Below are 16,017 nucleotides of genomic sequence, written 5' to 3'. Positions count from 1 at the left end.
TGTTATTATTAATTGACTAAAATTTTAAAATCCATAAATTGTTTATATCAATTCTGTAGAATTCTTAATTTCTCAACTAATGTATTATTTTACTTAGTTTTATTTATTATATATGATAATAAATTTATACATAAAATGCATCTAAAAAATGAAAGATGACATTCAAAAACAAACATAATAACAACTGACATTTAAAAGTAATATGTAAATAATATAAATATAACTATGTAAAATATTTTTATTCATAGAAACAAATACATCATTTGCTAATAAATAGGGTACAAAAAATATTAATTTTGTAAGTTTACTAAAATACTATTATGTTATTATAATTGAGTAATCTTAATATTCCATTCACTTTTAATTTTATTATTATTGCATTCAAAAAACAAATTAACAACTAATAAAAGTATATGTGTATATTTATTATTATTATGTATTAAATGAAAGCAAATTTAAAAAAAAACACAATCAGGTTTCTTACGTATGTCGCGCTCAGGTTCCGATGAAAGACAGATTCAAGTTCTCGCACCCAGGACGGAGATTTCGGAACAAGCCAGGTGGACCGGCCGTTGATCCCGTCTTTGCTGCCTCCGGTTCGCACTAAGACGTTGTCGTTTTACCCGGCTCATCATCTTCATGTCAGTTTCCAGCAAGGACCTTTCATTTCAATGGAGCCCCATACAAAACGAAAAACGACCGCTTCATCACGATTCAAAAATTGAAAAAATTAAAAAAAAAAAAATTGCAAATACTCCTAAAATTCGTATCATGGAATGGAATTTCTTAAAACAAAGAGCGCACTTCCGCAAATGCCTTGAAAATTGACCTCTCTGTGGTTCTCTCTCTTTCTTTCCTTCCGACAAGATAACCCAGTCCATGGAAACAACGACGTCGTGTTTGTCCTCCACGCAGAGGTACGCGGCCGGGGCACTGTTCGCTATCTCTTTGCACCAGGCCCAGATCCATCAATCCCATCCATTGGGCTGTCCTCCCGACGAAGGTGATGAACCCTCCGGGGAACGAACCAGCAGCTGTAGTCGAAGCAGCAATAGCAGCGGTAGCGACTCGGTCTCCGAGGACCCCGGCCTTTGGGTTCACGAGAAGTCGGGCCTCCTGCGACCCGTATTCAGGTTTTTTTGTTCTCTGGAAATGATTATTATCATTTGATCCCTACTTTTTTGCTTTTAAATACCAAATTATGTCTCTTCATCTGTTATTATGGAGAATTGAGTCGATTAGACATTATTCATTTGCCTGACTCATGATGTTAAGCAGGCTAATCAACTCAGTAAAGTCTATTTTATAAATTGTGTGCCAGAGTTTTGAGCTCTTTTCTAAGAGGGAGCTGTAATTTAATGTTAATTTTAGTTGATTCTGCAAACTCAAGATGAAAAATTAAAGAAATAAGTTACCTCGGTATATTTGAATCTCGACTTTATTCTTATTGGTGGTGGAGCTGGGTCTATGTGACGATTTATTCGGGCTGTCAAGGCAATTTTTTTGTCTATTGAGGAAATGCAGAAAGAAAAAATTCAGTATTTTGAAATGTTGGGAAATATTCACAATGGAAGTACGTTTGTAGGTTTTTGGGGATTGACTCAGCTGCATGGCCTGGACTTGAGGAAACAGCTGGATCATCTCCGGCTAAGAATCATATTGGAGCAGTACGACCATCGCCCTCTCTCTCTGTCTCTAATATGCAAACAGCAACTTATGCTTATATTATTCCACTTGGAATTTAGCATCCATTTTATTGACTAGTGTTGTGTTTTTTTAGTTCTTGAGGTTGCTATCAGAGGAAACTAGTGAAGATTCGGAGAAGGGGCTAGCGCTGTCAAAAGCCGTTGATGCCATGGCAAGAAGCATGGAAAGTTCTGTATCTTCTGAGTCTAAGAAGGAAAAGCGCCGTGCATATGAACATGAATGTCGTGAGAAATATTCTGTTGCCGAGGTACAATCAAACACTGAAGAGGTGGATAGGCACTCTGAAAGTCTACTGGAGGTAGAAAGTAATACACATGATCCTGATGAATTCCGTGTCCATGGGGATGTGTTTAATGAGGAACCTGTTGAGGATGTAACAACCCTAAGTTACGAGAGGAAAGTGAATGTTCTCTATGAGCTTCTTTCAGCTTGTTTGGCGGATAAATATGAAGATAACAACAAAAATACCCAGAAAAGAAAGGGCTATGATGCTCGGCATCGTGTGGCTTTAAGGTTACTAGCAACTTGGCTTGATGTTGAGTGGATAAAAATGGTTTGTATACTTAACCTGCCATCTCTAAATAAGTTGTCTCAAAGTGTTTATCCATTCAGGAAGTGCCTTTAGTTTTCTGTTAGTAATCTTGTTGAAAATGTGATTACGTATGTTAATCTGCAATATGTATGAATTTGAAAAGTTTTTGGCACTCTTAATCATGATTTGGCTTCAAAAATCATAATTGTTACTCTGAAACGTGCATCTTCATGTGTTGAAACTGGTATTGCAGGCCCTATTATTGTTTTTCCTTTTTCTACATTTATGTTCAATGGGGAAAATATGCTGAACTTCCCCAGGTTAACAACACCTTTTTAAGTCATGATCCTTTCATGATAAAAAAAATTAACCTTTGCATTTTAGGAAGCCATCGAGACAATAGTTGCATGCTCTGCAATGGCTTTAGCAAAAGAAAAAGAAACAAAGGAAGAAGAAACAAGTTCTCCAAAAAACAGTTGGGAGAAATGGAAGCGTGGTGGCATCATTGGTGCTGCTGCATTAACTGGAGGAACTTTAATGGCCATCACTGGTGGTATAAGATTCAACAGAATGTCTTTTTATTGTTTGAAAAAATCTTAAATTAACAATTGATGAGCACTTTTCAGTTGACATGTTTAATATTGAACAGGATTAGCTGCTCCAGCAATTGCTGCAGGATTTAGTGCTCTGGCTCCAACATTGGGCACTCTTGTCCCTGTGATTGGAGCAGGTGGGTTTGCTGCTGCTGCAAGTGCTGCAGGAACTGTTGCTGGTTCTGTTGCTGTTGCTGCATCATTTGGAGGTGAGCCAATCATTTTGCTTTTTACCCTCATTATGAGGTTTTACCTGGTAGTGCTTTCCTGTATGATGTCAATCCATCAAAATTTTTTACATTTTTGAAGCATGTTTAGAATCCTAAGTCAGAGAAGTCTCATTCTGAGTGAGACATGGATTATCTTCCAGAGTGCCTATGCTTGATCACTGGATGATTCTGTATCCATTGCTTTGTTCCTATGAATAAATTTGCAGTATCTATGAATAAAAGACTAACCAGAATTTGTCTAAAAGCTTGTTGGTTTCTTTCCTAAACTCAGAGAGTTAAGGAGTCTCTCTTAACGAGCCCTTAACAGAGATAAAAGAGTCCTCTCTTAACAACTCCTTATCATTAAGAGGTCACAGGATTCTCTCATAATGAGCCTTGTACCCTCTTCCACAATAAACCTTTAACTAGATCATAAACCTAGGGACCTAACATGCAGTCATATTTCTATTTCAAATATCTGTTTTAGTTTAGATCCCTTGTTGATGGGGTATACTTGCTAATGTGTACCTTTGTTGTGGCGTTTTTCTATTAATTAACACTCTAGTCAACTCCAGCTGCTGGCGCTGGACTTACAGGGAGTAAAATGGCTAGAAGAATCGGAAGTATTGATGAATTTGAGTTCAAAGCTATTGGAGAAAACCATAACCAAGGCGTAAGTTTTTGTGTCTTCTTTTTCTTTTAAATCTGAGTGATAATTCGTTGCCCTTTACTTTGAATGAAGTTATCTACCCATTAATATCTTCAATTTTATATTTATTTACTGGCTTGTGTGTGCGTGCTTACATAGAGATACTTGTACATGTACAACTAATGATCTCAAATTTCATTTTTTATTGGACTTATATTTCAGCGGCTAGCAGTTGAGATCTTAGTCTCTGGATTTGTCTTTGAGGAGGAAGATTATGTAAGGCCTTGGGAAGGGCGGGATGACAACTTGGAAAGGTATTTGTACTTCTCTTCTCAGGAAAAAATAAAGGAAACATATCTGTACTTTCTGTGGGTTGCAATTGGTCTTTAATTTCGTTGTTCCATCTGAATTCCTCGTGATATTGATTTGGCATCACAAGAACTTGATTTGTGCTAATGATTTTTTCACTTTAATTTGCATCTCTTTGTTTTTATAGGTTAATCGCTATCATATGGAAACTCACTTGTCCATTCTCTAGGTTATCATTTATTATGGTGACAAATCTGCTAACAATATGATAGTCACATGTATTCCCTTTTGCAGGTCGAGAAGAGAATGTTTATTGTTGTATTATCTACTTCTGTGCATGCTGATGCTAGTTTGGCCTCTTCTTTTTGGATGTAGCATGGTTACTTGCAATAAAAATTTGCTTGGTTTACATTTTTGTTTCATTTTATTCTTCATTTTCTTTGCAATCGTAGGTACTTCTTTTGAAACTAAAGTAATGCTCAGGGTATTTAAGGGTAAAATATGATTTCATCACCAACCTAAATAAATTTTTAGGTATGCGCTGCAATGGGAGTCTAAGAATATAATTGCAGTGAGCACTGCAATTCAGGATTGGCTTACTTCAAGTAATCATTTTGGACCTCACAGCCATTGTTATTTGTAGACCTTGCAGTGTAATGATGACAATAGTAATATTGCTACTGAATTCTGCAGGACTTGCTATGGAGTTGATGAAGCAAGGAGCCATGCATACGGTATTAAGCACACTGCTTGCAGCATTTGCTTGGCCTGCTACGTTACTTGTAGCTGCTGATTTCATAGATAGCAGATGGGCAATTGCTGTGGACAGGTCTACAATTTTTTGTTATTATTTTCTGTTAACTGATTAGATAGGAACAAAGAAATGGACAACCTTTAGTTCTTACTCCGTGAATGTATTCAACATGTAGTATTGAGATGTGCATCAATAGATCCCACAATGAAGCACCATATGTCAAGCTTTACCATAGGCAAGGAAACAGCTATAGTAATAGATTTTGCTATTCGGATGGACTGGGCAAGTATTACCTGATAAATACGGTGTCAATCCAGAGAACTGATTTTCTGTTAACTAATTAGATAGTATGTCTTGATGAAATGAAGGGAAAAGGAAGGGAAGGAAATAGAAAAGAAATGGAGGATTGAGAACCAACCCTAACTTTCCTTTCATTTTACATCACTTTATATTCCTTTACATTTCTTCATTGTCCTTTCATAAATACACACGCACACACACACACATATTCGTAGCAAATACTAAACACGCCTTAAGGAAGAATTGATTTAGTGAAAACATAGAAGAAATGTACAAATTAGAAGATGTTGTAGTGTAGGACTCTAAAATAATAGTGAAATATTTTTGTTACAGAAGGTAGCTTATTTTGTGATATAACAATTGGGTGTGCATAGTAACTCTTTATACTGGATCTATCAGGATTTGGTTCCAGTCTCTACCTTCTTAAGAAATTTAAAAGCTTATATGCTAACAACTAAACAGTTGTAACCTCAATTAGTTCTAAACTAGATTCTCTCTCTGTACCTGTAGATCAGATAAAGCAGGAAAACTACTAGCTGAAGTGTTACTGAAAGGCTTGCAAGGGAACAGGTATCTGAGTTTTCTCCGTTAAAAGGATAAAAATATAAAGAAAGAAACAAAAAGAAAAAAACAGAGACTTGATTGCCTTCATGAAACTGAATATTCAGGCCTGTTACACTCGTGGGTTACTCACTTGGTGCACGTGTGGTTTTCAAGTGTCTCCAGACTCTGGCTGAGACTGAACATAGTGGTAAAACATGAAGACTGAATGTTCATGAGATTTTGCATTTTGAAAACAATCCTAATGCAAATCTTCATGTTTTGGACAGCTGAACTTGTTGAAAGAGTTGTTCTTCTTGGAGCACCCATCTCAATTAATAACGAGAATTGGGAAGCTGCAAGAAAGGTGATTAGAAATTTATTGTTTCAGCATGCTCACTTGTCCTACATATATATTTTTGTTTTCTATGAAGCATTCTCTTCTGCTGCTTTGCAGATGGTGGCTGGAAGATTTGTGAATGCTTACTCAACAAATGATTGGATGCTTGGAGTTGCTTTCCGTGCAAGGTATGCTTAATGAGCAGTGTACTGAGGGATTGCAGGCATTCCAAGTCATCACTGCCCACATATGATATTGCTACGCTGCTTTATCTGTCAATCAATTTATGATTTGATCTTTGTGGTTGACCCTTGCCAATTTTTGCACCATTCCCCTTTCATTGAGGGCTTTTGGGGGTTCGGCCTGTATTGGTTTGTGCTTCAACAAATGTTTCAATTGGCATGAGTTGCAGCTATCCAATTAATGCCTTAAACTTTAAGATAACGATCGCATCTTCAGGAATCAGGATACAGTTTTAAAATACAATTATTTTTGGCTATACACTGCTAGCCTCTACTTTTTTTTGTCTTAAGTGGAGATACTTTCTATATGGTAATGTCAATTTAGACAAGAATCCCATCTGCATGGCAACCTTGTCACAAGATCCATGATCTATATCAAGGGAAAATGCAAGGATGCCTCAGCAGTTTCAATTTATTTTCATTTTTCAGTTAGGTAGCATTTGGTAGTGTGACTTATGGTAAGGAGAAAAAATACCATATAACAGTCGTACCGTATAATTAAAATGCTGTTCTGTCCTTCATTTGGCGTACAAGGAACAACAACAATCCCGATATTTGTAAAAAGCATCATGTTCCAAAAGTTGTACCAAGTTTCATTAATAACAGTTCCTTTTACTAATAACTCTTTTACTCCAAATCATCAACTTATCAAACAGATTACTGAACAACACAGTAATAAGTTGTACTTTATCCGTTTGTTGCAGTACGCTAAACAAAGCTAACATAGTGTTCTTCTCGGATATAGCTATGTTATTTGATTGTTATTTTCTCTTGTAGCTATGTTAAAACTCTTTCTTGTCTTGAAAGATGGCCAAATTTTCATTTTGAACAGTCTGCTCACGCACGGACTTGCTGGAATTCAACCAATTGAAAATCCTGGTATTGAGAATGTAAGTCATTCTGTTTTCCTGTCTTGCACTTTTATCTTTGCATAGGCCCTTCCAGACTTGTTAATAGTTTTGATTCTTCAGGTTGATGTAACTTCTTTCATTGAAGGCCACTCGTCCTATCTCTGGATGACGCAGCAGATCCTTGAGCGGCTGGAACTGGATGCTTATTTTCCTGTTTTCAAAAGCACTTCTTGAAAGTAGTAGTTTTTACACAACTCTTTCTTCTCTCCATTTTTCTTTTGTATCAAAATGGGAAACTCAAAGCCAAATGAGACTTCTTGTATGTCCAGCCATGATTAAGCTTTCTGGCTTGCCTTTTGTATAAAACCATATACTCATACTTTTTTGTTATATATCATTTTAGTTGCCTGTTTCCATTGAACACGTATTTATTGGTACTTTTTGCTGGATTAAATCTTTAATTTGAGGAATTTAGTTATTTTTTAGTTTTATTTTTACTCAAAAGACTAATTTTTTTGGGATGAAACCCATATTATTTACTGTAATAAAATCTCACGTTTTAGAGATTTGTTGATAATTTTGGAATTTTAAGTGATAAATTCTTTTTTTTTCTTCTAATTTTCAGAAAAAAAACATCAAACTTTATTTAGTAATTAATTATAAAGAATTGAATACTGAGTTTCTAAATTTTAAATGAAGTATATTACATACATGTCATGATGTAATATTTAATAAACAATAATTCAGAATATTTTTGTTTAGATAGCTAAAATTAGACAGTAATGTTTATTTATTTGGATTTATTAATTTTAAAAATTTATTCTTCAAGTTAAAAACTAAATATTTAATTTATCAATTCATATAAAATTTTAAAGCTCTTATTTTTACATTTATTTTAAAATTTTAAAATTTAAAATTTTGTTCTTCAAGTTAAGAACTAAATATTTATTAATTAATATAAAATTTTAAAGTGCTTATTTTTATATAAGAATTTTTTTTTCAACAATATTACCGGAGGAATTTTATGCTTTTCTTTTCTTGTCATAAAGCCGACATCCAGATAAAACGACGTCGAGTCAAGCAATAGCCTTAAAAAAAAAATCACTTAATGTTATTTGGGGCAAAAGGAAGAAGAACAAGAGATGCAGAGGGTACTGTATTCTACAATTCTGGCTTCTCAAATAATGGTAGATGCAAATTGAGGAGAGCAAGATAGGTGAGCAGAGTGAGAGAGAGAGAGAGAAGCGATTGACATGGAGAAAGATACAATGAATAGCGATTCGAGTGAAGAAGAACAGGTGACAGAGAATGATCAGCAGCAGAACGAAGTGAAAGGAACTGCGAAGGGAAAATCATGCAAAGGTTATCTCTATTACTCTTCCACTCTCAAATCCAAAGCTCGTAACCCTCGCTGCCTGGGCATTCCTCGTAGTCTCCCTCAAGGTATCTTCTATGTCGCCTTTATCTCATGTTCGGTTCCTCAGAAATTGTTGCGAGAGAAAGCAAATATTTAGGATCTTCTAACTTCTTTCTCTGTGGATTTTTGGAGTCTTTTTAGTTTGATTTTGGTTATGATGACTTTGCTGTTGCTATTGTGAATCTGACTTGTCTTTTGTTAGTCGCGAAGTTATGCTGTACATGTTGAAATTTCGTTCATTTTCGTAGGAAAGGAAGATCAGGAATCGGTTGGTGATAATTTAGGGTATTTCTTGCAGAAAAGAAAAGGAAATTTAGGGTATCAAAGTACATATATCTTTTGGAAAATTTTATTTTTTTGCTCCGAGAGATATTTCTATTTTGTTTATTTCTTTCAAAGAACGTGTGTCAAGGAGATGATATACCCTGAAATGCAGAGGAAACTATTTTCTGTTCGTTTTGGAATTAGCTAAACAGAGAACTTATGCTTTGGAGTGGACGTTTTTTCTAGTTCTTGCTCATTGCTTCTCCTACAGCTTATTTATATTGGTTTTCTTCAGCTTTTATGGCAATTTTCAATTCTTGGTGGGATTTTTAAATGCATTTATTTTTATCAGATGTTTGATTTCATCCGTTGGATTATAGTCCACACAGACACTCCTCGACTCACCATATGAGAACTGAAGTAAAAGCTTTATTCTGAAAGAAAGACTTGGGGCAGTCTCCAAATCCTATTTTCTTTTAAGTCATAATAATCATTCGCATCTAAGCAAATTGAGACCATCCATGTGTTCTTGTGAATCTTCTCAGTTGAAATAGAGTAGTGCTTCTATCTAGTTTCTCTCTCATGCTTACCAGGATTGTCATGTAGATTCCTTCCTCATCTTTCTATGCTATATTGAGCTATACTCAACTTCATAATCTGCCCAAAAACAAGATGAGTGATAACCTCTTCAGTCACGATCATGATCTCTATTATTGGTTTCATTGCCTGACTTGATAATATCAATTTCATTCAAGTACATATACCGATCATTGCGTTCATTGATATCATTCAGTGGTCTGTTTGTTATATGTAAGCAGCTTGTGTGCTTGCTGCTGTGTATTGCAAGAACGTGGAGATTTTTAACTCTCTTTATGGAGCATCTTATATGGCATCTTACTATTGATTGTCAGACATATAATTCATGATTTTGCTAATGTTTTTTTCCTGGATACTTATTCATCTGTTTTTTCATGATACATACTAATTTTGAACTTGGTGGCCAGTGCCTAACTATGTTGTCGGACAATCTCAAGTTGAAGCTTCTAAAGAGGGGCGGAATCTTCTAGATTTTTACTATGCATGTCTGGGTTATTCTGTGTATATGACTGAAAAAGACTCTTCTGCTGATAAGCAAGGGGCCAAAACAGAATTGCCAGTGTGCGTTGGCCTTGAGGTCCTCTCTCTCTCTCTCTCTCTCTCTCGTTTTTCCCTATCTGTCTGTGCATTTCAAAAAAGTGTGACTATCATAGGGCATTTTGCGTCAATTTTGAAGTGCAGTTACTGCTCATCTGTGAGCTTGCATGCATGTGTGCTACTCCTGATTGATGTTGTTCAACGGACACGGGATTTCTCTGAAGCTTTTGCATTTATGAATTGATTTTGCACTGTTGTTATCTCTGTTGTGGTGGCATCTCTGTTATAAGGGACTTTCCACTCTTTCAATCATGAAGTTGGATTTTTGTGTCAAATTCCATGTCTAGAAAGAATCTGACTGATTGATATTTGATATGCAGCTGTTAGTAGATAGAAGAGTTGCTGCTGCTGCTGAAACTTCTTCTCCTGCTCAAATTCATGATAGAGAGGGTAAGCAAATTAGTTTATTTATTGATTTATTGTTCTTGATGATGTTCATATTGATTTATTGTTCTTGATGATGTTCCTACGTGTTAATTTTCAATTTAGTGAAGTTCTCTATGCAACACCTACCGGATGTGCTTATCTCTTCAATCATGGATATTGTTATGCTTTTTAGCATTGAAATGTAGACTATAGTAAACTATGTAACGTCAACTCATGAATGTCTTGAATTTGACTCCAAAATTTTATCAAATAGCCAGCAAAAACTTGGAAGATATTACCTATCTAACAAGAAAGTAATTGAAGTATCGTTATTGTCGCATATAGATTATGGGGGAAGTAGCTCACAGGTTTACAGATCCCCATATAAATGTTTGTTTGTGGGGATAGGTATGTCAAGAATAACTTTTAGCTCTGTTGCTTCTTTCAACCTTAGCTGGTTGAGGAGACGGGAACAAATTGTGGAAATTTATTTTCAGCCTAACTGGTTGAGGCCAGAAGTAGACCTTTAGAGGCTTGCATTGAGATGTTCAAAATGAATAGGGAAAATTGGTTAACTGTTCAGGCTTATATTCTTTTATATTTCTTACAAGGCAGTTGTGGTATTTGCTCTGTCTGGTATTGCTGTTGCATAAGGCTTCTAAACATAATGCCTAACTTTCATTGGTATAAGGGAATGCATTTAAAATTCAATCATCATAAATGTTATGATTACAATCCATATTCTGCCATTTAATGTCTGTTTCACTTCCTATTTTTTCTTTCTTTTTTTGAAGAGAGTCGGGAACTTCCTCAGGCTAGAACACATAAACCCACGCATACTACCACTGGTGACGACTTCCTGAACAGGCAAGCAAAGAATTTGTGTAGTTAAACCAAAAATGAAATGAATTCAACTTATAAATTTTTCTTTATTTTGTTACAATCTCAGGTTTACAAGGAATGCAAACCTGGTAGCTTCAGGGGTGGCTCGGAATATGCGGAGAGTAGGAAACTACATAAAAGAGAGCATCGATGATATCTTATACCCTTATAGAAGACGACCCAAGTAATGACACCCCAAAATTCTGAATGAACAAGTCAAGGAAATTGCAGGAAGAATTTTTGTTCATTCTGAAAACCCCTCTTACTAAGAAATTTTCTTGGTTTAATCAATAAGGCAAGTGTGTAAGTGGTAAGAGGGATCTGGTTTCCCTGTTCCGAGTGAAAGTTTCCTCTGTTGATATTGCTGAGGCCTGATGACAATTAAAGGGTAGAGGCAACTGGATAAGTTATCTTCTGTATGACCCGAAAATGTGCCATAATTGATAATAGTTCTTGGTGAATTTTTTTTTTTACTGTCTCGTCCTAATTTACCCACCATATGTTTTTATTAATCACATGGCATAATTTGCAATTTCTTGAGACTGACAAGATAAGATCAAGATACCTTCATTGGGACTTAAAAGGTGGCCGTGGCCATGCCGCGTGTTCCATTTAAGGCAGGCTTATATGCTCGCTGGTTGCTCCTTGTAGGCTGACAAAAGCCCAAGATATCTATGAAGTTCAGACAAATTCAGCCACATTTCCAGGAAGCCCATAATGCCTATCTAATATTCATAGTATGATATAATTAATAATTAAATCATTTTTAAAATATGTATTTCATATTATTTTTGTGTCAAATAAATGTGTCATGTTATATTATAAAATCTATATTCTAAACAAAGCTTTTAATTTTGTTGTGATTATAACAATTAAAAAAAATCTAGTAGTTACTAAATATTTTTTTGCATAAGAATATATAAATTTAATTATTACAGTTCTATTAAAACACTAATAGATTAAGTTGTTAATTTTATTTAATTAAGTATTATATTCATAATGTAAATATAATCTAATTACTAATTTATCAGGAAAAATTAGTAATTTTCCACAAATAGCTAAATCTCCCAAACCTTCCAATAGGACTCCCCTAAAATTAAGAAATGGAAGATTTTAGCCGCTAAAATTATTTTTCCTGCCTTGTACGGATGAACTATAAAATATATTGAAGATGGAAATGCACGTTTTAAGCATTTGCCTTCGTCTTTTATCGTTCAACGTCAAAAACGTTTCCTCTCAACTCCCGAAAATCAGAAGCCAACTCTACTCTCTCTCGCAATCCTCGATAGCAACGGCTGTCCATTGAACTAGAATCAAACACAGTCATCGATAGCTATAAATATACAGGCCTTATCCAGGATTTGCTTCTTTTCCTGTTTCATCTTTCGGAAGATCTCGCTCCTTTATCCATTGTCGCTCGACTTCGTATTGCAGTTTCAGAGGTACTTCTTTTGTAATTTTCTTTTGCTAGCTTCGGATTGCTTCTCGGAAAGCTTGGCAAAAGAAAAAGGAAAATGAAAATCGGAAGTTATTGTTGTTGTAGTTGTTGTTAATTTCATGAAAATGTAGTTTAGAACGAAAAACGCGCTCTGTTCGATGGGAGATTGTGTGTATTTATAGCTAAGTAATTGTAGATGTCAAATTTTGTTCTCTGCATACTTCAGGGAGCATGATAGCAAAAATATCTTATTGTTTTTATGTTTTTTTAATTTTGTTTCGGAAGATTTGGACGAGATTTGTGGAGACAATTTGGAACGGGTTTCTAGGGCTTGGAGCTTTTTTGGTCAACTCGAGGCTCATCTCTTAACAGAATGGCCGCGTATGCGGCTTGCACGCGTGCGGGACGATTTCGGACCAATTCGGGAACAAACTTAACCAGATTTAGAGGATTTGGTGCTCCAAGCGTGGTGTCTCCACTGAATTCGGCCTCACCTGATTCCTCTACTGGTCTATCCGCTTCTTTGATTTCTGTTTTTCCATATAGACAGTTTGATATTAGATATATTTCTCAGCTCTCCAAATCCAGTCGGCAGCGGTTATTTCTCGTGGATACTTTAGCCCTGGTAATTACTTTGATCCTTGCTCTTTCTTTTTTAATTTCCTTTAATCAGGTTCGGCTGTAGAAGAGGTCTTGAGCTGAATGTTGTTTTTGCTTTTGCTTTGGATTTTTAAATTTGATCGGCTTAGTTTGATATGTTGAATTGGTAGGAGCTGTTAGTGTTGTTGCATTCTAAGTTTACATGACTTCTTATGCTTTCACTTGATTCCTTTCTGCTTCTGTTTCCTTCATGGCCTTGTTTAATGAAAATCTTTAAGAACTGTTATGAGATTAGGAGATTTTTTTTGGTTTGGAAGTTAATTTTGACAGACTGTTATGCCTGCGTTTGATCTAGGTTAGGAGATTGGAGGCACAAGGCGTGCCCGCTAATCAAGCCGAAGCAATAACAGTGGCAATCACAGAAGTCTTGAATGATAGTTTGGAAAATGTTTCACAATCTGTTGTTTCAAAGGGAGAGATGCAGAAGGTAAAGCCTCTACAATTTTATCGATATTTTAGAATGAATATTAGTAGGATAACTTATTGCAGCTTTACTACCAATATGAACATTGTAATTTTTCCTCTCCTTGATAGATTGAAATGACTCAAGAATCCAATTTGGCCAAATTCAAAAGTGAAGTGCAAAGCTCCCAGGTATTGAGTCTATTGACCAGTTCTCTTTCTAGATTGTTGGTTGTAAACTTGTCAAGCTTCTAATCTTTGCACATTTGTAGCAGCTTTTGACCATATTTTTGTATCTGGATAAATCTAGATCTGAATTTGGTCGGGCTGATATTAGCTTGTCTTAGGTTCTGTTGTATTTCGCTGATTGTAGATAATGGTTTGCTTATTGAGGGAACTTATGGGTTTATTAGTTACATGCCTCTGGGTCAGAGTTGTTAAAATGCAGACTACTCTGAATTGAACATTTATTCTGTTGTTCTGTTGACTGCATAAACAATGAATTGCGATTTGAACCAGTAATCTTGTCTAGTCTACATATTACATGTTAAGACTGTAGTGAATGATAATTAATTGGTTTTTCAATCATGTGCTTTTAATATATGAAAGTAAATTATTGGAGAAGTGTAGACATTAGTTTTTTCTATTGCAAAAAATATTTCTTTGGACTCCAACCATCAATTCTAGAAAATTATTTAATTGCCTGAAAGCAAAGAATGATCTGTTTCCTTGAGTCCTATTGTTACTTTGGGATCGGGTTATAACTATGGAACTAACTACCAAGTTCCTTTCTTTTGATTCAGTTTGTGTGAATAGGAGAAATTGGTAAGGAATGGACTTTCTCCCATTAAGATGTCAGTTACTAGACGGTTTTTTAACTGTATTGCTTTGCTGTGGCAAAAGTAAATTCCCATATATTTGATCACTTTCTTGGGCGAAGGCCTGACTCTTTTGTCTAGTGATTTAGCACTGAATGGTACAAATACTTTGCGATTGTCATACTGCCAATTTGATTCAGTTTATCTTACCCAACTTTCACCCCTGTTTTGTGCTTTGGAATAAGATTGAACTTGTTCATCCCAAGGTGAAGAATGCTGGAGAGATACCTGTGTGGCTTTTTTTGGGTAGATGAATCGTTCATAATAATTCAGAAAGTCTTGCAGTCTTAGTTTTTGTTAGCCTTTTTAAAGTTTTTCAACACCTAAATAATCATTAGATATCATAAAAATATGCATTGTACTGTATGGATAACTTTTGGAGTTAAAAATATGTGATGCAGGAACATCATTTTTCTTTGTTGCAACATGAGACTGAAAAACTGCGAAATGATATAGACAAGATGCGCAGTGAACTGAGGTATGATTTTTGGAATCTACATCCAAGCTATTTTTCCTATTGATGTGTCAATATTTCTTTCTTTTTATTTTCTTTATGTTGCAAATTTAACAGTTGCTGTGCAGGTACGAAATTGACAAAGTCACTGCCGGGCAACGGTTGGATTTGAATCTAGAAAGAGGGTATGGAAATTTGATGAATCATTGTGTTCTTTCTCTGCTTCAACTTTATGAATTTACTCTGTTTTTCACAAATGCAGGAGGATACGTGATGAGCTAGCAAACCAGAATACTGAAACCTCTAACCTTACTAACAAACTTGATCGGGTAAATTTAATTAATTAAATGTATTGTTTAGTTTGTTGATCTTTTTTTTTTTTGGCATGAAGGGAATATCCCTTCCGTAATTCCTGGGAATAGAACTCAGGATGTGAAACTCTCCCACAAAAATTGTGGAGCAGATGATGAATGGAGCTAAGATCCAGGTTTAGTTTAGTTGATTTGGTTTAAAGACATTGTCATTTTATTCTGTTGTACATTTTCCAGGAAATTCATGCTTTAAGAGCTCATTTGGAAGCGGCAAAATATGATGTGATAAAGTACTGCATAGGTACTCTTGTTTCAATATCTGCTGTTGGTCTTGCTGTACTCCGCATCTTGATGTGAACAAGTGGGTTTGCAATTTTAGACGTCATAACCCAAAAGAGAACAAGTTTTATCATTCTTTCGTTGGCTGTTGTTTGTTCAAAATATGTGTTTACACATTTGCAATGAACACAAGGGAAAAAATTGTAGACAACAAAAACTGAAATTAAGATGTAATAGATTTACTTATATTTCAAAAAGAAAAAAGATGTAATAGACTTGCTCACTGAACTAGTGATTTGTATCTTCAATGAACACCCTTTTTCTGTCATCTGTGTACGCTGTTGTTTTCGTTTCTTTCTGGTGATTGTAATTTTTACAGGAGAAAGTTGGAAGTATCATCGGCACATTGTGCTAGGTGGGGATTAAAACTTCAAACTTAAGAGGAA

General features: G+C 35.3%; 3 protein-coding genes across 3 annotated transcripts; all 3 read left to right on the top strand.

The window, feature by feature from the left end:
* The first annotated feature begins 459 nt into the window (after positions 1–459).
* On the top strand, positions 460–7,447 carry LOC110822275 (transmembrane and coiled-coil domain-containing protein STS1-like). Its single transcript, XM_022052347.2, has 15 exons — positions 460–1,133; positions 1,586–1,667; positions 1,781–2,260; positions 2,624–2,792; positions 2,889–3,041; positions 3,617–3,714; positions 3,913–4,004; positions 4,534–4,604; positions 4,693–4,828; positions 5,564–5,623; positions 5,722–5,804; positions 5,884–5,960; positions 6,051–6,121; positions 7,008–7,065; positions 7,147–7,447. Exons 1-15 carry the CDS (start codon positions 880–882, stop codon positions 7,258–7,260), a joined length of 1,998 nt encoding a protein of 665 aa, XP_021908039.2. The 5' UTR covers positions 460–879; the 3' UTR covers positions 7,261–7,447.
* Positions 7,448–8,095: 648 nt separating this feature from the next.
* On the top strand, positions 8,096–11,610 carry LOC110822407 (altered inheritance of mitochondria protein). Its single transcript, XM_022052521.2, has 5 exons — positions 8,096–8,469; positions 9,712–9,881; positions 10,222–10,291; positions 11,062–11,134; positions 11,217–11,610. Exons 1-5 carry the CDS (start codon positions 8,280–8,282, stop codon positions 11,335–11,337), a joined length of 624 nt encoding a protein of 207 aa, XP_021908213.1. The 5' UTR covers positions 8,096–8,279; the 3' UTR covers positions 11,338–11,610.
* A 727-nt stretch (positions 11,611–12,337) lies between these two features.
* Positions 12,338–15,899, top strand: LOC110822428 (coiled-coil 90B-like protein (DUF1640)). The gene is made up of 8 exons (XM_022052552.2): positions 12,338–12,591; positions 12,873–13,212; positions 13,543–13,674; positions 13,782–13,841; positions 14,929–15,005; positions 15,110–15,166; positions 15,244–15,310; positions 15,530–15,899. Exons 2-8 carry the CDS (start codon positions 12,961–12,963, stop codon positions 15,647–15,649), a joined length of 765 nt encoding a protein of 254 aa, XP_021908244.1. The 5' UTR covers positions 12,338–12,591; positions 12,873–12,960; the 3' UTR covers positions 15,650–15,899.
* Positions 15,900–16,017: the final 118 nt, after the last annotated feature.

Source organism: Carica papaya, chromosome 4, assembly GCF_054855325.1.
Source record: "Carica papaya isolate Zhongbai chromosome 4, ASM5485532v1, whole genome shotgun sequence".
Taxonomy (NCBI): Eukaryota; Viridiplantae; Streptophyta; class Magnoliopsida; order Brassicales; family Caricaceae; genus Carica; species Carica papaya.
The sequence above is the reverse complement of the archived record's forward strand: the minus strand, read 5'-3'. Positions and strand labels throughout refer to the sequence as shown.